Raw genomic sequence first — 24,764 nt, 5'->3', positions numbered from 1 at the left:
GCAGTCGCTGGGGCAAAGTCTTCTATGACAAGATCTGTTGAGGTTGTCTATCAACAACCATCTGGCTGCAGATTTTCAGAAGGTGTTTTGATACCACTAGGCATTGTAGAAGTTTTAAAAGCATATAAATATCTCATTGTACTTGCAGAATATCACCCTTAAAATACTCCCCTTGGTCTGGTAGACCTAGGGCTCTCCGGTGCTTGATGGCATTGATTTCTGTATAATGCATTGTCACGTTAGAGAGCAGATGCTTTACTCTCCTGCGAAAGGTAAAATACAAAAGAGCTAAAGAAGAACATAAGAAAACTTGTAAGAAGAGGCGGAGAAGGTGAGGCAATAACTTCTGTAAAGGTGAAACTGTTCTTCTGAATCTGGTTATCTCAGGCAGAACTGAAGTAGATAAAACACATGTTGGCATCTTAATGCTTAGTTTTTCATTCTTCCCTTTTCTTTATCATAAAATGAAAGAAAGTATTTCCTCTCCCATCTTAGATCTACCCAACAGACAACAGATCAGTAAAGCTGTGTTAAAAAAAAAGAATAATGTTTCCAAAGCAATAGGAATTCTTGAAGGAGTATGTATATATTTGCTTGATAAATTATTTCTTCATTTCTATATTCATAAAAGCACATGTATTTTCATGCACCATTGAACAGAAAAATACTGTGAATTTCCATAGGAAGGTGCTATTGGTTTATTTTTTTTCTTTTGCTGAAGGAGTTATTTGTTATGGATTTTCAAGGCATAATAAACATTTTGTTATCCTTCCTGCACCTTATTGAGTGTAAAAGTGCAATTTTTTTTTTTTGTTTGTTTAAATGTTATTAATTAAAGATAGCTTCAGATGTTACTTAAAATAAATTCAAGCATTTTCTCTGTATTTTCAAACTAATTTGACAGGAACTTGACATTACAGCAATGTAAATCTCAAGGAAAGCCCTTACTAGACATGCGTTAATATCAGTTTGACATGAAAATGTGAAGTTCAGTAGAACTAAGGCAAAGAGGCGATGTTCAGCAAGGCTAAGACTGGTGTAAGCTCATACCTAGATTCAAAGAGCCCCCAGGCTTCTGGAAAGGAGGCTGGTAAGTCAAGAAATGTGCAAAACAGATAATAATGCAATGAGATAGAGGAGAAATTTTCATTATGAGATTACATATTTAATTGAATTTCTAAATTATGTCATGACATTTAGACCTCTGACTGGAATCAAACCAGAAGTCCAGAAGTGAAGAATAGAGGAGTTACTCTTAGGGAGCTCAAGTAGACATCAACCAGAAGACACAAAGAAGGAAGAAAACTGAATGTTAATGACTTCTATATTAAGAGGTCTTTTTTCCCCATTTCCCCATTTTTCTATGAGTAGAGGTTGAAAAGGTCTCCACAGCACGTCAGCACAGTGAAGAAGTTCCCTGCAGAGCATGAATTATGTTTCCTTGCCTGCTAAGTTTTCAACAGTTGGAGGAAAAATTGCATTTTAGACACAGGGTGTAAATCTCACATTTTAAACCAAAACCTCCCCACACCCATTTTTTTGTCAGGTCAGTCAAATTAATTGGATTCAACTGTTTTTTACTACAAATTCATTAAAATTTTGAAAGACTGTCATTACAAGAAAAAAACACAATCTTCAGTTAATAATATCAAGTTGCTATTACACTGGCTTCTTTTTCTTCTTAATTGGATATGTTGAACCAAATTCTGCTCAGCAAGCAGTTTTTATTTTGGCAAATCAGCATTTTTTTTTTTTCCAGTGGGAAAAAAATTGTCAAGAATTTCCAGCCATCTCAAATAATTTCCCAGATGTGGTGGTAGCTTAATGAAGTTATAGCCTATTTAAAGCTACATTCTTGTATCTTTTAGGTCTTTCTGTAGTATCAAGGGACAATCCGTCACCATGTGCACTCAATAAACCAGGAGAAGATGATACTACATGAATCGATGTAGCTCTGTAGAGATTTGGAAGGTGTATACATATTGGAGAAAGCAGTAAATAAAAACAATGTCTCACTGGAATTTAATTTAAGCATCCAATGGGTGAGCTTGTACTTAGGTGCGTATATAAATAACTTAGACAAAGGAAAGGGAAAATTGTGAACTTAGTTAAGTATTGCTTAGTGTACAAAACATAAGGCCAATGTTATCAAGTTATCCTCAGCTACGCTAATTCTGCAACAGTTTTACATAAAGGCCCTTTCCGATTGGATACAGATAACTTTGGGCTCTCCACTCCATCAAGAAAAATCAGTCTGGGGATATTATAGAGTAAAGTAACATTTCTCCACTATATTACAGGTTTTACTTTTATAAACAAAGCTCCATTCCTCATACAGACAAGTTTCCACAGCTAACAGAGGGTGCCAGTGGTACTGTGGGTATGCAGGAAGCATTAGGAGTAATGTTATGTTAATATTGAGCTAAAACTAATAATGGCAACATTTTTAAAGACTGCTCGGACAACTTGCCATTAACATTTATTCAGACTTCCTAAATTATCAACCATTATGAAAATAGACCAAGTCATTGTTTTACCTGTAATAAAGTCAAAGGGATTGCTGGAGATACAGCAAGGGTATTACACACATAATTACCACCATGGTAATTTATTCAATAATGCTCCCATTTAATTACAGAAACCTATTACACCGAGTGATGTGTTAAATGTGATTTATATGCCAGACGTAAATATTCAAAAAATGGCCTCCCATAATGAAAGCATCTCCTGGCTCCTGTAATGAAGGAAGCATTCAACAACCAATGTCCAAGAGGCTGAAATAAGAAAATCACTCCAGACACACAGGGGCCATTGCATAATTCTGGAGTTGTGTTTCTCTGTCACAACATGGCAAACATTAAGGAGCAACACCACAGGCATCTGTGGAGAAACAAAACAAAAACCTCGTTGTGCCCATTGCTGCACCCATTGCTGCATTCCCCTTTAGCACACACTGAAAATAATGCTGGAAATAAAAAGAATAAACCCTCTACACTGACTTTATTTAACCTTGCTTTAATGTGATTGTTAAGGCAAGTCTCTGAAGACTGAATCTACAAAAGATTTAAACATTTGCCACCTAGTGGAGTCAAAACCCACAGTTGCTGGCTCAGGGACTTGTGGCTCAGTCCTGTTGTGGTCTCAGCCTTCCCTGATGATCAGAGAGGATCAGCGCTGAACACTGTTTCACCCCATTGCCATCCCCACAACATTTCATCCCACTCAGCCCTTACCTCTAATCTAATTTGACTGAGATGTAGAAACCTCACACTCTCTAGAGATCGATTCTCCTCAAACACAGCACATAAATGAATATTTTACAAGCTATATAAATGAATCCCTTTCCATTTTTCTTTTTCACGTCTGCTGCATGAAGGGAGAGGCTGGTGCCAATTTGCGGAGTTATGCTCCCATCTGAGGGGTCAGGCAGACTCTCCCAGCACTCCAGCTGAGCCCTCTCACCATCCTCCCCCTTCATTGGGCTCCCTCCTAAGTTCCAAAAATACCATATGCTGCTATTCAGGTTTGTGTGTAACTTCAGACGTCATTTCAACTCCTGCTCAGCTGCAACGGTTGATTATTAAAAATGTGTAATTGCTCATTTGTTCTGGAAAACATCTTCCAAAGGTCCTGTGCTTCAGTGGTCTTCAGTGACCTCTTTGCTAGTAAGAAACAATCTGCACTGAAATTACTGATGTGTGAAACCCTCAGCAGCAAGAAAACTCTACATGTGGTTACATCCTTTAGCACTTAGTGGTCAATAGCTAATACGATGTACCTTAAATGTAGCTATGGGGAATTAACACTTGACATGTTAGGATCCCACTGCAATAACCCTATGCTCTTGACTTCAAAGTCAGTAGAAGAGTAATGTTGAGATCAAAGACTTCCAGTGCAATTACAGTTTTTGAAGTTTGCAAGCCATAGAAATTGAAGAAGTTTTAGTTTATTCACTCTTGTAGTTTTCTGAACTCCTGAGTACTTTGAGTCACTGTTCAAACTTTTGATGCAAACTAATGTTTTGATGCACAAGGATCTGAAGATGACAAGGAATTCCAGATTAATCTGTACTAATGGCAAGGGTTTTCTTTAGCTTTCCATTGATTGTGCAGATAGCTTGCAAAGTTTTCCAATGTAAAAAAGAATTTTTATATATATATAAACACATATGTACACATGCTCTATATCTTGATGAAAAAAAAACTGTTGGGCCAAACACTATCTTTTCAAGTCTCTCTTCCTGTAGTTTTACTACTTTTGTACCTGCTTTATGAACATACATAGCTTTGGCTGGGCGATACCTTTCCAACCTCAGTTGGGAAGGATACAAATGCAAGTTTAATGTCCCTCTTAACACATTAACCAAGGAATACTTCCAGTTCAACTTCCTTCCATCAGTAAGTCAGACATTCAGAAACCTATGATTTCCTGATGCACTATGACAGATACATGGTTGTCCATTTTTCTGGTACATACATTTATCAAATCCCTTTATCTTTTTCTCTGTATGAGCAATCTTTTCCTCTTGCTCATCTACTTGCTTTTATCAATACTCATTGCCTTGCTTCCTCTGCTGAAAGTTATCTAGACTGCTCCATGATGGATCATTTCAAATAGACTTAGTCAACTGTGTTTATTGTGAAATTCAGTATTTTTGTGGGAAAGTGTTTTTAACTTCTTCCTGGACTGCCATTTGTAACCAAAATCTCAAAAGCACAAAGGATGCTCTATCTCTTTCATTGTTCTTGAATGGAAGAGCAGATGCTGATTTAAGGCTATGATATAATCTGGATTTATAAATCAAATAATTGCTCAATTACCATGACAACATGCCTGTGCTCAATATACCAAACTAACTATAAAACATCAGTTGCAAATATTTAAATTAGGCCTTGCAATCCACGTCATTTAGTGACCATAAATCATATCAGACAGTACTGCAAGTAAAACGTGACCAATTCAAATTGCATCCCAAGTACTTTCTGTTCCTTTATGAAAGATAATCTTTGAATGTAGTGGTGCACCATGTTAACCTCATTTGTCCACAAGACTGTCCTGGGCAGGTACAATGCTTATAAATTCTGGCAATAAGTTGCATACCTGGGGAGCTAAAGCTGGGCAACATCCTCTTTCTGCATTACGGAGTCCTTGTAAAACAGACTATATATAGCAATAAATCTGTTTATTTTTGTTATGGTTCTTCCATCACTCTCTGACTGCTTCTGTTTTCTTTCTGAAAGCACTTGATTGTACCATTCTCTGTCTGTTTTCAGCATCATAAAATGAAATTCACCTCATTGATCAAACGATGACCTCTATCCAGTGCCTCTTAGATTAGAGATAACAGCAGGCTGCTGTCTAACTGAGAAATAATTTCTTCAGCTCCTTCAGCTCCTCTTTATTATGATTGCTTCCTAAAATATCACTTAAAACTGAAATGGAAAACAAATGAGAATATCTTCTGTCAGTGTTTGTATTTTGACTTACCAACACACACACACTGCAGCACACGTTGTTTTAGAATAATTCATTTTTCCTGTGGAAGATGAAGAAAATATTTAACTGTACATAACTGATATGAAGAAAGGAGTAAAAACGGATTGACATAATGCCTACCTTTTGCCTAAAAGACTTTATGCTTGAAGCAGGAAAATGGTAGATGTGCATTCATGTGAAATTTAAACTGTGTGTATTCAGGAACAGGTTTTTAAATATCAGCATTAAAGATCATGCTAAAATACATTATCACATTCTGCACTATAGCATGTGTTACATATTTATAACAAGGAAAGCAGGAAAGACTAATCATACACTATGAATAATTACATGTTTTTATGGTGAGATTTGCAGAGCATTATCCCAGACAGTCCCTCCTGCCAGGGCAAGAAGAGGGAGTTGTTGCTCCATGCTCTATCTCTCCATACTCAGCATCCACTGCTGGATGATCCTGCTCTGAAGCTGTTAGGCATACAGTGACGTTTGTACAAAAATAAGCATAAATCTATGTATTATTCCAGTCATTTCAGGCCTAATTGTTGAGCTGCAGGAGGGACTTCAGATGGCGGCAGAAGCTGCACTTTTTTCCCAGAGCCCTGGGCCCTACCACGTTGGCTAAGCAATGGAGTGTCGGGGGGACTGGTCTGCATCAGTAAAGCCTCTCAGCTTCAGCCTGACTATCCTTCATTGTATCAAATGTGCTTTTCAGGAATAAAATGAACTTTTTTCTTTTTCCCCAACAAAACTTTGAGTGCCTCAGACACTGGAATGGGTTTTTGACAGCTGACCTTATTTTATCAAGTAATATATCATCAAAGCAACACAATTCGGATAGTGTATTACACTAGTACAGATGAAATATTACACAAATGTATCAACCAAGTAATGCTGTTTTTATGATCCTTTTGACCTAATATAAGCTACCCAGCAGAAGCCTTTTCCTAGATACTGAGCTTTTCTTGCTTTATTTAAAGAGAGGTGAGAGTAAGGGTTTACAAACCTTTTTTAACGATGGATAATATAGAGAAAATGTGTTTCTTTGTGCCTGTGGTGTGTACCATTGCCCCTTTCAGGTGATGCAGCAAAAGCTGTGACTGATGTAGTCTGAAGGAAAATAATATGAAGTTAATAAAAATTAAAGCTGCCTTCCTTGCTTTGATTAAGAGATATAATGCAGTAGTTTACTCTGTGGGGTCCCAAGGAAGCTTGCCAGGGTGCATTGAGATGCTGTGTGTAAGGGTGGAAAGGCAGCACGCAGCCCCTGCAGAGACAAGCCTTCCACCTCAGGCATCTATACACAGATTGTGCTGCAAAATTTTTACATTGAGATTACAAGACTGGGCATGAAAGAAAATTCTGGTAGCAGTTCTGCAAGAGAGGATCATGTTCAACAGATAAAGGCTCAACAGCAACAGAGCTTGCCCATTAAGCACACTGGTGACTTTTCAGTATTCTGCCCCAGCAGGCAAGCGACAGCCTTTAGAGTCTCCAGTACCATATCTGCCATGGACTCTTTGTACTTCACTGGTCAGTGGTAATGTCTAAATAAAAAGTGATGCACCAGGCTTGAAAACTCAGAGCACATTCCCAAAGGAAAAAGGCAGATATTTCTCAAGGTCAATCTTGATCACACAGTCATGGATAAAGAAAAGCTGAACATCTCTTAGCTGGGAAAATATCATTTGGAAATCATCTGTTTTCTTGAGAAGAAAGCCCTTGGGACACAGAATCTCCTCTGAATAGCCTTGGTCCTTGACTTCATACTGAAATAATATAAACACTAACTCAGAAAACTTGTCCTGTGTAAAACTTCCTGCATCCTCCAATGTGTCACTAAATGTTTCCGTGTCATACAGAAAAAAAATAAAAATAAATAAATAAATAAATAAAAACTTAAAAACTAAAACAAGCAAACAAACAAATGAACAAGCAACTGAATGTTTATGGTAATAGCACCACTGTTCCCCTTTAGGTGCAATGAACTCAAATTCTCTGATGGTCAAAATTGTTTTGAGATAATACCAGATGGTTTACTCATAAAGCATGCAACACATTGCAGTGCAGAGCCTGCCATTGCTTCAGACAACTTTATCCATTCTGTGATTTTCAAGACTAGTAAAAGCACACAGATAGGTTGACAGATACATTTGCTGCATAATACTGGCTCTGCAATGCTAATATTGGCTGTTGCCTGACATTTTATATAACAGCATTTATATAACCAAAGTTCCTGTAATTTCTAAGTTACCTGATGCACCACGAAATTTCAAACCAGTGATTCCATTTTCTACACTGATCAACTTAAAGCTGATGATGAATCAAGTAATATCAGAGAAGATAAATTATGTGGCTGTTTATTTACAGTTTACATCCCGGCAGTCAATGTACCTCATGCAGAAATTGACCTTTGGAAGAACTATAGCAGCACATTATTTTTGCAGCAGTAAAATTGATGGAAATTGATGATGCCTGAAAAACACACAATTACAGTGTCTTGATTAAAAATGGAGCACATTTCAATGAACTTTTTCCCTTCTTTGTATGATTATGATACACAAGTACTAACATTAATGGTATTTTTTTATATAATGAACCATAAAATTACAGTTGGCAGTCAAGAGCACTCTAGCAGATAAGTAAGGCAATTTTCCTCATCATTTTTCCCTTTGTTGTCAATCTTGTTGCATAGCCCATTGCCTTTTCAATGAGCTGTAATGTGAATATTCAAGATCTTGCTTTTCCCCGGTGTATATATTCCAGTTGAAATAATTCAGTTTCATGCCACCCATTTTAATAGGTTTTATTAAGTAAACTTAATATTTTAGGTTTTCCAGTAGTACCAGAAATTGCCTGCACATTGGCAAAAAGAATAATGGCATCTAAATTATATAGGTTTTATGATCAGCAAAAGTGCTCGTTGAGTTTGCTGCACAAACATGCTTAAAAGTTTGGTTTTGATTTTCCACTAATACTGTCTTTTTCTCTATACAGGAGGTTTTATGAAGTTTAGACATGTTTGAATACTTAAACACATAAGAATTACAATCCAATTAACTATCAGCTTAGACTGAACCAAGTTACAAGAAACATGCATTATAGTTATTACTTCTCATATTAAGGCATTTTAAGAAGCATTTACATTGTGCTATTTCCAATTGTCTGTCAATTTACAACTTGAAGTAAATTACAGTTACAGGAGAACGAGAGATGAGTAAAATGTTTCATCACCTCTCTGTCTTACACAGATTAAAATAGCAATAGAAATTAATATGTTATATAGTTGGAGTTAGAAAAAAAGATGTCAAATATTCTTGAGGGGAATTATCATTCTCACCTCCCACTACATGTAAACAAATGGCTGTCATATAAAGAGAATTTTCTTGTGCTCCAACAGCAGGATGAAATCTGGGCTCTACTGAAGATCTGATGTTGATGAATCTGACCGCCTCCACAGCTTGCAGTGATAGATAGGTAGATCCTTCTCAAAACAAGTCTGAAAATGTTGCTTTTGTCCCTTAGCTCTAGTATTTGCTCTGAGAGCTTTGCAGTCAGGAAAGATTATTTAGATAGCTTGGACTTGATAAGGATCAACATATTATCATCACTGTAAGTGCAGAGCCATGAGAAACTCATCTCAGGCCTTGTGCTGTCTGAAAGTCAATCTGATTTTAGGCTGCCAACTGTTTCCCAATTCTCATTCCTATCTTTCCTGATCATTCGCCTACCCTTTCTTTTGTACTTCTACAGGGACAGATGCTCTTTCATCTTTATCTAAAGAAGATGTCAAGATGCTGGAGGATGTCTATATGGCAACTAGTAATGCTTAAGAATAACAATAGCATGAGCAAACAAAAACATGCAAACTCCCTGTTCACATATAGAAACCTCAGTTAGAAAAGGCTGACCAAAAAGTAAATAATAATAATGATAATAATAATAATAATAAATATTATAGCCTTACTTCCTTGCAGAAATCTAGGCATTTGCAAGAATGTACATGTCAAAAGTGATGTTAAAAGAATAATAATAAAAAAGGTAGTTTTAACTACTAAATATTCTTTGACTTAAATTAGAGTGTTATTCATTTAAAGACTGCATTACTTCACCTATTTTTTTACTGAGCAATACTTGCTTTAGTTTTACCCAAACTACCTAAGATGTTTTTTCAAGGAATAGTATTAAAGTATTAAAGTTTTGGGGGTTATTTAAACATGGAGGTGTTTAGAGCCAGGCCAGATGGGGCTTTAAACAGCCTGGTCTAGTGGGAGGTGTCCGTGCCCATGGCAGGGGGTTGGAAGAGTATTTAATGGTACTGTTAGTCTGGTAAACCACTGTGTCTGTGATACTGTACTTGACAATGAGTAATGTTATATGGGGATTTTTGTTTATTTTTGCAATAGCTCTTTTTCTCCATCAGTTTTCACTGCAAGGAAACTGAAGAAGCAACTTGTAGTGGGAGTCATACCTTACTTCTTTAAAAGGGGCGATTCCAGGGAGAATTTCCTGGTGGCATCAATTCTGGTTAGTTCTAAAGTTGAGGTCCAACAACTGAATGTTGCAAGTAATTACTGTAAAGAAGTGAGTCCAGCTTGCAGGTGAGATGGAGCTGATGAGACCATGCTGGCTGCCTGTCCAGGTGGCTTTGAAGCAATGGTTAGTTTTACCAAATTGAGCATGGGATCAACTTCCAGCACTCACAGAAGTGTTTACAACTTAGTATTATAATTTCAATGGGCTGTATCTCAAGTACAGGCTGGTCTGCTGTGTAAAAGCTGTTATTAAGCCAAAGTTCATAAAATAAATCAGAGATTAAATAAATAGCAATTAAATTTTGGTATGAGCTGTGAATGATGAGATTGTATTGCTGATGTAAAATATACTCTGGTGAATAAAGGATCCAGTCTGAAAAAGAAAACACTATGTAGGCTTTTGATATATGCCCATATATCTTTCATATAAACAGTGGTGGCTAATCTTGATTCAGAGAGCTCAGAAAAGAATCTGCAGCTGAGAAATGAAGAGTGTCAGGTTTGCAATGAGCTAATGTGGCAGAAGGTCAAGGTTGACAAATCAGCACCGGCCTAATGCCTTGAATATATCCACTGCAGTGTTAGACTACGAAAGATAAATGAAGAAACTGTCAGGCAGCTCCACTCTAAACAATGGGACAATTTAAAGTGGAGGGAATCATAATCTGAAGCAATTTGTTTCATACTGTACAATCATGATAAGGAAAATCTCATTTTTATTTTTTTTTTCTCTCAAATTGGGGTGTAAATAGGAGTTTCAGCTGAAAATCTTCCATCAGAATAAAAGTCACATTTCAAGGTAAACTTAATGATAAGAGCCCGGTTTTAACCTCAGTGGTAGTGCAGAGATGAGAAAACAATTTGGGCTTGGTCATGTAGCAGTCAATAAAATGCTTCCACTTGTACTGCCCATTTGGAGGTGAACAAGGACAGGTAGTGAAATATGCACTCACAAGACAGTGTGCTTAGCAGCAAGTCAGAGGAGCTCTGAAAAGCAAACTAGTGCACATCCCTTGATGAGGAAAATCATATTTGCAATTTATTTCTAGAAGGGGGAGAGAGATATTCACTTTATAAAATATTCCTCCTGTTCAGGATATTCTCCTATTTTGGTCTCTAAGATAACAAATTGAGAGTAGAGTGCAAGAATTGTTATTGCTCACAGATAAACTGATATTTGTTCTTCTGTTCTGTGAAAGACTTTACAGGGGTCTCCACCGTGAGCCACACGAGCAGAACAGCAGAGGGAAGACCCTGCAAAAAGTAATCTGAAGAAATGGGTTGTAACGTGTATGTTTCACTACATAAAAATGGTAAAGTAACAGTTAGTACATGTTAAACCCACAAAGTGAAAGAAATTGAAACTTAAAACTCTCACTGATCCGCTCTGTAACTTCACACTTCAGTTATGGATTTTTATTTCAGCTCTTTCATGAGTCTCTGATCTTACGATTTTCTTTCCCATTTTCCAGATTTTAATGAGTCTATCAAGACATTTGTATAGCACTGAAGAGAAGGTTATGCAAAGTCTGAAGTAAATTCAAATTGATTTTGAGTACAAGGCAATTTGACTTAATATGCATCTACCTCTACTCAAAATGGCTCATTACTACCACCTCACACTTCCAAACTCATAGTGGTTATATTTAAATAAAACAGGTTCCTGTTATCCTGTGTCATTAATTATTCACGGCCTAATCCTGTTGCCTTTAATACCAATGGGAACTACTCACTATTGACTCCAAAGGGAAGAGGTGTGAATGTGGCAGCGTGAATGTTTCAGCTTCCCTCCGGTAGGTGGCTGATCTATCTGTCTGAGAGCTGATAGCCTGCAGAGGCCTTACTTTTGGGAAACCCAGAGAATATATCTTTTCAGTTACAATTTTCTGGCTGTATTTTTCTCAAATGTAACTATTCCTCATGTAGTATTTAGTCCAGGTGACATGGAAGAGACAATGTTGTACATACTGAACCATGAATAGGTGGCCTCACCAAGTTCATCAGCAGTGATTTTCGCATGCAGTGTTGCTGCTGTTCTTGGGGATCCATCTCAGTTCTTTTCCTCTGGTACTCTAACACCAGCCTTGAATGTATTGTTTCCCAGCAGAGGAATTCCTAAACATTGTATCTGTGCCCCGACAGGTGAAGGTGATAGGACCGTGCAAGTCATCCCAATACTTTACATCCAACAAGTTTTGCTGGGACCACTCTCCTTTGAGAAAGGGCTGTTCTGGAGTTGTCTCTGCTGATTCTCTGCCATTGTTTCAGTTGCTGAAATGGCACCACAAGGACAGAGTGACTGTAATGGCAGTTCACTGTAATAGCAAGAGGCACTTACATTTTCCACTCATTTCTCATGCTTCCATAAACCCGTTGTTCTAATATGTACCTTGTACTTAGACTTGAATCCCTCAGCTCACATACACTAAGGAACTCTGGTAACTCCTTACACAAGTAAAGTACTTTTCTTCTTATTTTTAAAAATAATAATTCAAACTTTACCATATTGCTATCCTGAATGTCATAATATAAAAATACTTTAAGTAATAGCAAAATATTTAACAGAGCATTTAAATATATTTGTATTTTAACAGTCCATGTACTCAAAGTTGTGGTGAGTATAGTGTTAGTATAGATTTGTAGAATAACAAAATCTGAAACAATATAATTTTGTATTCTTTATATGTATATATTAGTTTCATTTCAGATTCATTTGTTAATTGGAGAATGGCAAAAAAACACTGTAGATTATAATCAATATTTACAGTGAAGACATATTTAATAGTACTAGTGAAATCTAGGAAGTCACACGTTTAATAAGATGTGTATAATACCACACATTCTTGGACTGAAAGAGCCTGGGTATGATGGAGAGATGCACCATAGCAGGTTTCAGAGCACTAAAGGAATTTCCTATTTACAGTTCCCAAAGCCTGCTCACCGTTAGGCTTCGACTCTTATAGGATGAGATGTTTTCAGGTGCTATATCCATGCAGATTATAATTAAGGGATCTTTGAAGGAAGTTCCACACAGGCAGCAAAATCACTAGCAAAACAGCTGAAGCAAGAACAACAATAACAACAACAACAACAACAAAAATAGGAAGACAAAGGAAACTGCTCTTAAATTAGTCTGTGTTTTTAGGATATGTCTCACAAAATGATTTGCAGACCACGTTGGTGTAAACCAACCAATGCTATTGACAGAACAATGACAGACTATTGACTCACGTGGGGAAGGATCTGGCCTGTGCATATCACATCTGTCTCGCTGGAGTTTGAGCCCTCTAAGGTTACAGAGAATGGATTCTATAAAACTAAACCTAAAAAGTGTATTATTTCTCAGAGGACACAATTGTAACAAGCTTTTCCTGATGGCAAAAATCCAATTATTGCAGTAAAGTCTGTGCTCAGTCGTTTCTCACTTTATGTCAAAGCAAATTGTAAAATAAGGTGCATGGGAACTCTGCTGCTTTACCTTTACTGATACACAAGCTTATGCTGTACCTTTTTCGTTGTTGTTAGTAAGACAACAGAGAGAAAAACTGAAGACTAATGTCATCAGCTGCTGGCCAAGAGTGTGATATATAGATTTTTTTGTATTTCTCAAGAACTGCAAGGAAAAGTTTAGCATAGATTAGATCAAATATATATTTTTCTTTGGTGACAGAAATAAAGTTATCTTCATTTCTATTGAATTTTTCTTCTTCTTAGATAGTAGTGTATGTTAAACTAGTACAAGTTCTGTTTCTATTTGCTTGGCAGAGGAAAAGAAAAAAACTCTACTCAAAACTAAAGGCTAAAGCAATTATTCCTAGCTGTATCTTTGGCTTCTGTGATAAGAAAGCAGGCCTTGTGAGGAAAGTTAAGTTTTATCTTTTAAGAAGTATGAAGACCTTGGCCAATTTTCTGCACCCGTCACTAGAAGTGATTGATCCCATACTCCTCCCCTGGAGCTCATGGCAATCTAACCTCAGAGCAAAGACCTCTTTGAACAACTGCTCCCTGATTTCCTAGCTGAGTGTCATTAGTGCAATATAACACTTTTTTTTTTTTTTTTTTTTTTCCCTGTTTTAGGTTTCCTTACAGATATGTGCCACATATCTGAAAGTGCTGCTAAGTGCTGCTATGCCGCGTGCAAAATATAATTAAGACCAAAATCCAGACTTCTTCATCTCAATGGGATAAAGCAACACTCACAAAGCAGTGAGGAAAAGGCCAGCAGAATTGGGCCCAATGATTAGTTTTGACCTCTTTGCATTACATAGATGTTTGGAAGAGTGATCATCCACCATGAATACTGTGTTCAGAAAAGTGCTCAACACTCACAAAGATGCATTACCTGTTGATGGGGAAATGCTATGTCTGTAGTTGAAAGTAATGTCTCTTAGATGAGTCTGAAGATACTAAGAGTGCACCTTCCTTCAGGTGAGATAGCTTTGATTTGGAATTGTTCTGCTGAAGCTTATTAAGATGTTAGACAGATGACTCCATAATTGACAACTATGTGCTGTGTGCTAACGATACAATCTATATTTAGACAAGAATTTCACAGGACAAAGACTAAGCATGCTACATACAGCATATATTTGGGATAGGGCTTGGGGTTACCCCTTTCCAGCCATTCAAGACATTTACCCATTTTAATTGTTATATGCAGTGATTAGGAAAGAGAATCACTTAGATAGATAGATAGGGCTATCCTCAGTGGTCCTGCAAAAGTACATTCATTGGAGTCAGCAATCCCAAATAGCTAAGGCTCAGATCCCTTTTCTGTTTGGGGCACGATGTTCAGTAAACATCTAAAACGTGCCATCAACAATGTTTCTTTCATTCAGAACTCTTCTATAAACAGCAAACTAGCCAAATCTCAGAAAATGCTGTAGGATATAGTTACATTTTCTATAAGGATCTTAGTAATACTAATACATAAAAAGCAATAGAAATATGGTTTGTGGGAATCCAGCACAAAACTGTCCTTTGCTCACCCTGAAAGGCTTTTAATAATGTTGTGACACTCAGACATGCTACCACCAAGCCAATATTTATTTATTGACCCCAATTTTGTGACACAGGTCAGGGCTACAAAGGATTATTTGCCAGACACATGACAGAGGCTTGCCTACTGGCTATTGTCAGAGTCCTTAAGTCTATTTTCATTTATCTTAGCAAAAAATCTTCCCCAGGTAAAAGCTGCAGGGCTTGACTCTCAAGTTTAGAACAGATTCATTTCTCAAATTAAAATTTTATAGGGCCCTGGCTGTCAGGGCAATTCCCAAACATGTCAGCCTTCATCGCTCCTGCTGACCCCACCACAGAAACATATGCCCCTCTTTGCTCCTCCTGCACCCCAGCCCAGGCATGCTGGCCTTGTGCTTTCCATTTCATTTAGTTTACAGGAGCGTTTTATGCAGCCAGGTTTATGATTGCTGTTTCTGCCAAGTCTTGGTCTGGTTTCATTTATCAGTCTAGCTGACAAGATGTGTAACACAGTTCTTAAATATGGCTGTGAATGCATAGTTAAAAATAAATAAATAAACAAAACACCATCTCTAATCCTGAGAAAAATGCGTCTTTTGGAGGAAAATAAAACCAAAGGAAATAGACAGGTTTACCTGAAAGTATACTATGATAAATAAAACTACTCCTGTGGAATATTCCAATAATTTGTTTTTAATATTTAGGCTGCTTTAAAAAGCATGTAGGTTAAATTTGATACAGAAGAAATTGCAGCCTCTATTTATTTGTATTGATACGTACAGAAGCAACATAAAAACCTTTTGAGTTTGTAGAGGAGTGTGTAGCAAATTTGCAAATAACCATTTCTACAGCAGCAGTGCATAATGTACCATTATAATATACTGGAAAATGTTGTCACTTGTTTGGCAATTAACACTGATATAGGAGGGAAAAGGAAGGAGAGAATATTAACAGATTAATCTTGGTCCCTTTTAGGTCGCACTGAAGTAAAATGACAATTGAGTTTACTCTGACTCCTGTTGGATCAGTGCCCTCTGCTGATCACTGCTTGGATTAATCTCCACGCTATCTGCTCCCACACTGCAGTCAAAATATATAGCTTCACATTTAAAGGAAGAAACCATGTATGTATTTAACCCTCAACACCATATTTCTGAGTGAGGCTACAGACAACCAAAGAATGTAGCAACAACAACCTCTACTGACAAAATCACCTAAAAATAAAAGCATCTTAAATTCTGTAGCTCAGCCCAGAAACAAAAACTCCTCTGCCTGCTGCCTTGTTAGATTTTTTTTTTTTCTCCTTTCTTACCAAATGATACTTTTTTAATGCATTCTGAAAAGAAGCAATTGTGAGTTTCATACTGCAGGTCTATACTGAGGTAAATTACCTCACTTTGCAAAAAGCCCATGCCATGATACTTGGTACTCAAAAAGTAAGGAAATATATAAGATGAGTAAAATTGGCATAGCCAAGACCATGGATGCAAAAATAAAGCAGATATCCAACTTGATATCCTTGTTTGGCTAGTAAGTAAAATGTTAGCATGGGATAAACCTAAGATAGTTACCAGCTGTCATTTCATCCAGAAGGAACAGGTGGAAGGGAATTTTTTCCTCAGCTAGAAACAGCACAATGCTGGAGGATAACCACACAGCCAGGGTCTTACTCCGTGACCAAGTGAATGCTGCAAACATATAAAGCTACAGAAAAATACGAAGACTCTTCAGTTTAAAAAAAAAAAAAGGTAAAAGAAAGGTAACTACAAAAAACAGAACAGTTATGAAAAGAGGAAAAATCCAATAGCTGGGAAATTTGACAGCAGCCCAAGTTTAAATGCTGCCTGAAGGAAGGAAGAGATTGTTCTACGAAGAATAAAAAGAAATGCACGTAGCAGTTTTTAAAAGACTTCTTGGGGTCTATTGATACTATTTACATTTAATTCCTACTTCTTGTTAGTTTGAACTTTCAGCTTATATGAATCAATAAGATTCAGCCAACTTTGAAAAAAAGCACCAGAACCTTTTTCACCTGGAAGCCCATTTCCCAGAGAAGCGTTGTAAACTGCTTTACTAGTATATAAACCCAGCTCACTGTTCACTATTCCTATATTTTTCTATTCTCAGAAATGACAATACAGGAACATTTCGGTAGTGGTTCTGCAGCCACATACTCATCATATACACGTGTGCCTGATCTCCTCCAACAGCTGGTACATTTGGGCTCTGGCTTTGTGCTTTGGATTGGCAGATTTCACCGTGCCACATCCCTGCCTTCTGCAGTGTCACACAGCCCTGCAGCATGAAACATTTCCCCCAGATATCTTTAACATATTGCAGTGGCCAAAGCAAAGTCTGTTACATATGGGCTGCTGAATATCGTTGCTGTCCCCAGAGGTACTTTATCTGAAAATGTAGCTAGAAGACAGAGGGCCAGCGATCATGTAACTCACAAGCCTTGCTATGCTCCCGGTCACTGCTCCATTGCAGGGTTTGTAGCACTTTGGCTCTCTCTTGTTTCTCCTCTCTGTGCTGTGAAAACATGTTGTTGCACACATTACAATGGGGTATTTATGCTAGGAAGCAATCAGAAAAAATCACTAACCATTAGACTGAGAAGTGGAAATGTAGAGTCGAAGACTTCTTTATCTATTGGTAATCATTTTAAATAGAATAAAAATTCTTGCAACAAGCAGGGACCCTGTCTTCGTGTGTGACTATCCTCCATTCAGCACAGCCCCCCCAGAGCATCTCAGCACAGTAGGGACAGCTCACAAAAAAAAAAAAAAAAAAAAAAAAAAAAAAAAAAGCAAGGCTGGGTGGAGACAGAAAATTCTATGCTTGTGAACATGAGAGAGAACCTCATGCCAGGGCTCCGAGTACCCTGGTTTGTATGCAGACTGTGGTATAGGGCCACAGCCTGAAGCCAGCCTGATCCTTGAACACCATACCCCTTCCCTAAGTGCAATGTCAGTATTAGTGCTGATTCAGTGGCACTAATGTCTGCAAGTGCTGCTTTTGGGAGTTAACATTTAAACACAACGGTAGTGCTGGCAAGGTACTACTTGGCAGGATAAGAGCGAAAAGTTTGGCAACTATGGGCCGACATGGGTAGCAGATGTTTTTAATGCCAGCTTCCCTCTAATTGTAGAGCAGCAGCAACAGCACAGCATGAAAGGAGAATACCATAAATCTCCAATGTAGGGACTAGTCTGTGAGCACATAAATTCTGCCACTTGTTAGCAGAATTTGCTGACAATCTCCATGCTCCACTTAAAAATGCGTGGTGTGCAGTCCCGTTTGGCTTCCTAATAATAGGCACAGTGAGCTGAGGCTGGGCTTTCAGACACAGGCTACTGTGCTATAGCACACCACGAGAATCATGGGGGCCAATTTGGAGTACGAGGCTGAATCTTGCATACAGTGAAGCCTTGGTGCCAGGCATCTTCACTCAACAGTGGAGGATTAACACATATAATCAAAGCTTCTTTGGTTTTCAGGCTGCAGTGGTAGTAACAGGCTTTTCCCCTTGCCTGTAGATAAAGCTCAAACAAGCTGTAAGGGTCAAGCCTCTGAAAAGGTTTTCACCCCATGAGTATAACTTTGGCTTCATGCCCTCACTCCCTGAATGCAGCCATCTAATGTGTATTTTCCTCCATGGCACAGTAAAAACCTCAGCTCCCTCATGAGGCAGGCAGGGCCTCATGGCAGGGGGTGGCTGCTTTAGGGACAGCAACCATCAGCAGTCACTGCTGGCTGCTCTCACCACAGGTGCTCAACCTGTTAGGATGTGCTCTTACAGCATCTGGAGATGCCCTCTGCTGCTGTAGGTTTTTGTACAAGGAAACCCATGTGATACTATTCCTCATACTCTAAGTTGGGTTACCAGGCTTGGAGGTTTTCATCCTGGAGGTGTTAGTGATGTGACTGCTCCCAACAGGGACACCCAGGAGCACGTCGCTGCTCCTTGCCCAATCTGACCGTGCTGTTTTTGTTAAACAGCAGGGGTCAAACCACAAACATAAAAATAGTGATTTAGAGCTGACCTGGAAAGTAAATTTATGAAACATTTATTCACTGTTCTGATATCTGGAGGGAGATACTTCATTTAGGTCATGAATTTTTCTGTTTGGATTCAGGCTGATTGCTCGTGGTGACATCTTCCACCCTCTGCTTCTCTGCATCTTCTGACCCACTATTAAGTTAAAACTGAGGAGGCTGACTATTAAGAAGACTTGTTAAATAGGCTGTTTCCTTTTCTTTTTTAAGTGGTGGGAAACAAGACAGTTCTCATGAAGAGCAAATGTAGGTAATGTTTGAAGAGTGAAGCATTAATCAGAAGGAAATAATTGTGTACGTTAATAAAAGTAAAATGAAGAAGTGTCCTCTTGAACCTTGCAGTCAGAGCAATATGAACTGAATGAATCAATCACCAGACTACTGATAGGGAAAGAAATGGCTGGTTGGCAAGCTGCTTGCAATGGGTATAGATGGACAGCCTAACATAACAGACCATTTTTAAACAATTAAGGACAGACTGCCAGCTAATTCAAATCCATAAAGCACCATCCTAATCAATACAGCTGAGGTCCTCAAGCTGCAGATATTGCTTGTTCAACTTTTATTGTCATTAGTTTCAAAATTAGAGAATATGGGCTTGACATGCAGTGGTCAATGTCACGCCAAGAAGTTTTGTTCCTTGGTAGGCAATGCACTTCTCAGCCCCCATAAATGTTATCAGAAAACTGGAAGAGTATTTTGCAAAGTAAAGGGTGAAAACTGCCAAAGAAGTCAAAACCCATACTTCTGTCTATTACAGTACTTCCTAAGACAGAATCCCCTGAAGGAAGAGACTGTGTGAAAACCGGAGCTGCTTTTCTCTCTGACAGAGAATGGATTGACAGATTCTGTATTTATTTTTAAAAAATGCCTAACTAAGCAGCATTAGTCACCCATCATCCATATTCCTATCTATAAATGAGTGTGCATCAAGTTATAGAGTCTCCAGAGAAAGCAATTACAATATTAATTTCAACTAAATGACAACTAGGAAAAAGAAAAAAAAAAATCAGCAAGTTTAAGGAGTTTGGTTCTTTTAGATCCTGATTATGAGAACTACTTCACAAACACCAAAAAACACCAATCACCCATATAATCTTTAAATGAGCTCCCTGGAAGGCACTATGAAGAGCAATATCCGTGTAGGAAGACATTTCAGCAGTAATGAATGTGCAAGCTTTCAAGTCTGTCAAGCTGCAAGTTTGACCGTAAAATAGGCTAGATCCCCGAGGTGGGTGAACCAGACACACAGGCAGCCCATTTACTTAGTTAGCTTTATTGGCATCTTTGCACTGAAATTCAAGGAGTTATAGCTTATGACCCAGCTCTATAGGCTGTCCCATGCAGCTGGGTGTTGTTCAAAGCCTCAGTGGAGCCCAAAGTGACTCTTGCCTTCAAGGTTTCATGGGTGTATAGAAATTTTTGCTGGAGTGAACCACAAGGGATCATCATTTCCCCACTCAAAGTCAGTCATGAATTTTTCCAGCTAAGTTTTTAAAATCTCCAAGGATGGCAATTGTGTAGCTTCCGGAGCAGCCGGCTCCACTGCTGCTAGAGGAAAATTTAGGACAAAGGACTCCCCATCCCTTCTCAGACTGGAGATCTGAAAGAAATCTTGTAACTTGCTCCAGCTCTGAAAGAGGATAGAGGCAAAGTCACAGCAAGACAGTCAAAAGTCCCAAAGGGCTGTAGCTGTCTCCTCATTTTTACTCACTGCTAGCAAGGTCAGGCCGATAACCTCTACACTCAGCTCCACTGCACTGTGTGACCACTTCAACACCAGTGAGAGCCTTTGCCTTAATTCAGATTTGACGCCAAATTCTTCTGATGAAATGGTTTGAGATGATGCCAATATAATGATTAAGTCAATTTACTTAATAATGGAAACCAATTATATACCAAGAACATTCACCTTGTGAGCTATTTTTCTTCTCACCAAACAGTCTTATTGAAAACATGTTGGCCTCTCATCCTCTGAGTATCACACAGTATTTTATCCCACTTGTACAGCTGCCAAACACACGCTAGAATGTGCGTGCCAACACCAGCAAGATTGATGGGATGTTGTGTTCTAACTACACTGGCTGTTTCTGGACATAGGTTTAGCTTTTTTTTTTTTTTCCTGGCAAAATATTTCACATTAGAAACTGTAATAACACAACATTATAAATACATAAAATTGGATAGGATTTTTTGAAAAATTCCAAGGGACTTCCTACTTCATACCATCCTCTTAGATGGAGTTCCTTTTGTGAGGAAGGGGGAGTTGATGATCACCAAAGCCAGTTTAAAAGTTGTCTTTAAAAGAAAAAAAGAAAAAATCCTCCATTCCAAGAAGCTTAATTAACTTCTAAAGATGCATAATTTTTCACAGAACTAACTCTTTCTTCAGAGATCTGTGAACATACCTCTGTGCCTCTATCTGATGTGTTAAACTACACCTTGTGGAACAAAATGTCTGGGACATCATGCAGCTGGGAGTCTTTCAGAAAGACAGTATTTTGCAGAAGCTGTTGTGATATTTTCTGTTGACTTGGAAAATAAGTGAAAGTGCTTCATTCTCTGTCTTTATCTCTGTCACATAGATTCTCCCAAATGAAGATATGAATATAAGGAGCCAAAGAGGAGCTGTATCCATTTTCTTGAACTTCTGCTTATGCTTTCAGATCTGACAGATTCAGGTTTCTGACCCCAATTAAGCAGCTTCATCCCCATACTTCAACCTAGGAAACAAATAGGTAGAAGGGACTCCCATATGTTTCAGTTTTCACTTCATTAAATCCTTGATTGTGCAAAACCTTTTAAGAGATACTACCGCATAAAACTCACACAAAGCTATAATTTTTGTTGTTTGGAAGAATCTTATTAAACACTTTCTCCAAAGAAATATTCCAACCTTTTGTGAATCAGCATGACACTTAAATGAATTATTCATGCAAGGCTCTGCAAGATGGGCAAGTTTCCTGCCAAGACTTGCACAGTGAGGGGTGTTATAAAATTGAAATTGGAATGTGGAGAGAACTGATGGAAAAGATTTCAAAGATCATCTCTGTTGAAAAAAAAAAAATATATATATATATATATATATAAACAAACCAAGAAAAAAAATCACAACTTCAGACCTTTAAACTTACTTCTTTACAGGTGAGAGCCTTCTAAATGTCCTGCTTCATATCCATACACAAATTCTTCAGTTTTAAAATGTCCTCTCAAGCAGATACACACTTTAAAATGAAGCTGCTGAGTGATGTAAGTGCAATTTTTGAGGCTCATTGAAACATTATTAATTTCAGTGATCCTTAAGTGAGGCTTCCTCTCTGAAAACTCCAGTAAGAGTTCCCTTGCCATCTTCATGGAGGTCCAACCCACTGATACAATGGACATCTTCCTAAATTACCAAGTGCTAGACAAACCAAGAGCTTCCCTGTACACACAGAAGTTAATGTACCTCCCCTTTCCAGCCCACCCACCCCATTTACTTTGTCTCCAACAAGTGCACGGCATTGAATAACTAATAACTAAACCACATTTTAAATAATACAGCACACACAAGAAGGGACTATAATCTTTAATGCAAAGCTACTTTCTACCACCAAACACTATCTTTGTGGCATTTGCACAGGGGAAAAAAAAATAAATTGTAAACATGGAAGCTTGACATAAGTGATTGTTGAGCACATTTAAATAATTAATTCCACAAATAAGTGAAGTCTATTTTAATTTCACCTTAGACAGCATTGTTATCTCAGTGAAGTAAATTGCAAGTCCTATTCTATTACCGTACCCAGCACTGACACTTTGGAAACATTACAAAAGCAGCATGAATGTAATGAAAAATATATATAGTGCTGAGATTTCTGAGCTATCCAAAGTGCTCTTTAAGATCCTGCAGATAATCTTCAGGGAATAATCCAAACAGCTCTGTTGTATAAAGTTACATTAAATGACTGTACATCATGCTGTGATTGAACAGTCATGCCCCCAAATGCTGATCAGTTTGATTGGACATGGATTCAGTTCCAGCTCCTTAAAAGACCTGTAAAGAACAACTAATGAAGAAAAATAACTAAAACCACCAAAGTGATCATCTTTGCATGTTTCAGTATGAAACATAATAGCATTATTTATCTGTGAAAGGAACTCCTAAGAGGGTCAGGTGAAAAATAAAATATGTGGAAAACTCTGTCTCTCCTGAGCTAAGATAAAAGCTATTTTGTCCTGTATTTTTACTTCTCAAAAGTTTCTATAACATTATCCCTATGGAAAATGTCACAATACTGCTTTGCAAAGCCCTAACAGGGATCAGTATTTTGTACAAGAAAAATCTCAGCTACAGTGAGGAGAGGTGCTTGATTCTGATAAGTGAATGCTTGAATTTACCCAGCTACCTCATACAAAGTAATGGTTTGAAATGCATCCCAATTTGGGGGTTAAATGTAGGCCCTCTTACCATTTATATGTGGTTTGATTTTTTTTCTCCTGCTTTCTTCCAAAGGGACTGGACTTCATCTTGGGAACTCTGGCATTTCTTCTTATCTCACATGTGACTACCCCAATGAGGAACACCTGCTCTCTGGGGCTGTGTCTGCACAGGGGTGACAGCAGCTTCTTTAGTGCTTTACTGGAGGAAGTTCTGCTCTCAGATAAGAAGGAATACACTTTTGGAAGAAAGTTCAGACTTTTCATAAGTATTAGTTCTCAAATGTGGTTCTCTGGTACCTGAAAATTCATGGCCCTATTCCAGTGTCAACGAAAGAATTACTGTGGATACATCATCCATGATGTATGTTTTACAAGAAAAGCTACATTGCCTTACAATTTCTTTGCATTTTGAACAAAAAGGACTTAGAAACAATATAGCCCAAGAGACTGACTTATTATATTGCATCAGGTACACATTTTATGCCTGCTACTCTGAAATGCTACAATTTGAAGTAATGCTCAGATTGTGCTCTAGACCTGCATACTTTTTCTGAGATAAGACCATTGGGATTTTTTGCAGATCAAGTCTCACAAGAAGAGATTATAAACACATGTTACAGAGTTGTCCCAGCCTAAAGTATATTCAGCAAATACATCTTAAGGTTCTGTAAATAAGGTTACTACACATAATCCCACAGGTACCAGTATTATATGTACATAATAAAGCTTAAGATCTTATTCAATTTTCAGGTATTTTATGAGGAAAGATACTGAAAGATTCTCAAGGGCCAAATATTTCATTCAAAGGCAAGAAGATATTATCATACTTTGAATAGATATAGTAGTTAGTTTGTACAGCATCTCATAAAAGTGTAATTTGCAGACTTCAGGAGAAAAAGAAATGCTTTAAGGAACACAGGGAATATTTATGTAGCTACACAAATTACTTGGTTGAGTGGGGTTGCTTCTTCAGAATGATTTTAGAAACTGAAATTACTCCTTGCAATATGACTTTTGCCATTATTATTATCTCTTGCACTTAAAGATATTAAATTCCTGACTTGAAATTTGGTTCATGAACATGCAATTATGATCAAAGAACTTCATCTTTTTGGCCCATTAATTCATCACAATAACTAGCCAAATTCCACTGCATGCAAAATATAGAATAAATGGAGCTGGCTTAGGCAACCTCAATACAGTGTAGCAAATACAACCACAAGATGAGCACATTCCCATTTTCTTCCAATGACAATACCTCCTCTGTCTAAATATGTG

The 24,764-nt window shown here is 37.8% G+C and overlaps 1 protein-coding gene across 1 annotated transcript in view; it reads right to left on the bottom strand.

Moving 5' to 3' along the window:
• Nucleotides 1-12,031: 12,031 nt before the first annotated feature.
• Nucleotides 12,032-24,764, bottom strand: part of CHL1 (cell adhesion molecule L1 like) — a 157,189-nt gene continuing 144,456 nt past the window's right edge. Inside the window, exon 28 of the mRNA XM_032194465.1 lies at nt 12,032-12,296. Within this exon, the coding sequence (XP_032050356.1) occupies nt 12,290-12,296 (7 nt within the window). The 3' untranslated portion in view covers nt 12,032-12,289. The remainder of the gene's footprint in view (nt 12,297-24,764) is intronic.

Source organism: Aythya fuligula, chromosome 10 (genome assembly GCF_009819795.1).
Source record: "Aythya fuligula isolate bAytFul2 chromosome 10, bAytFul2.pri, whole genome shotgun sequence".
Taxonomy (NCBI): domain Eukaryota; kingdom Metazoa; phylum Chordata; class Aves; order Anseriformes; family Anatidae; genus Aythya; species Aythya fuligula.
Note: the sequence above shows the minus strand (reverse complement) of the source record. Positions and strands in the feature narration are given on the sequence as shown.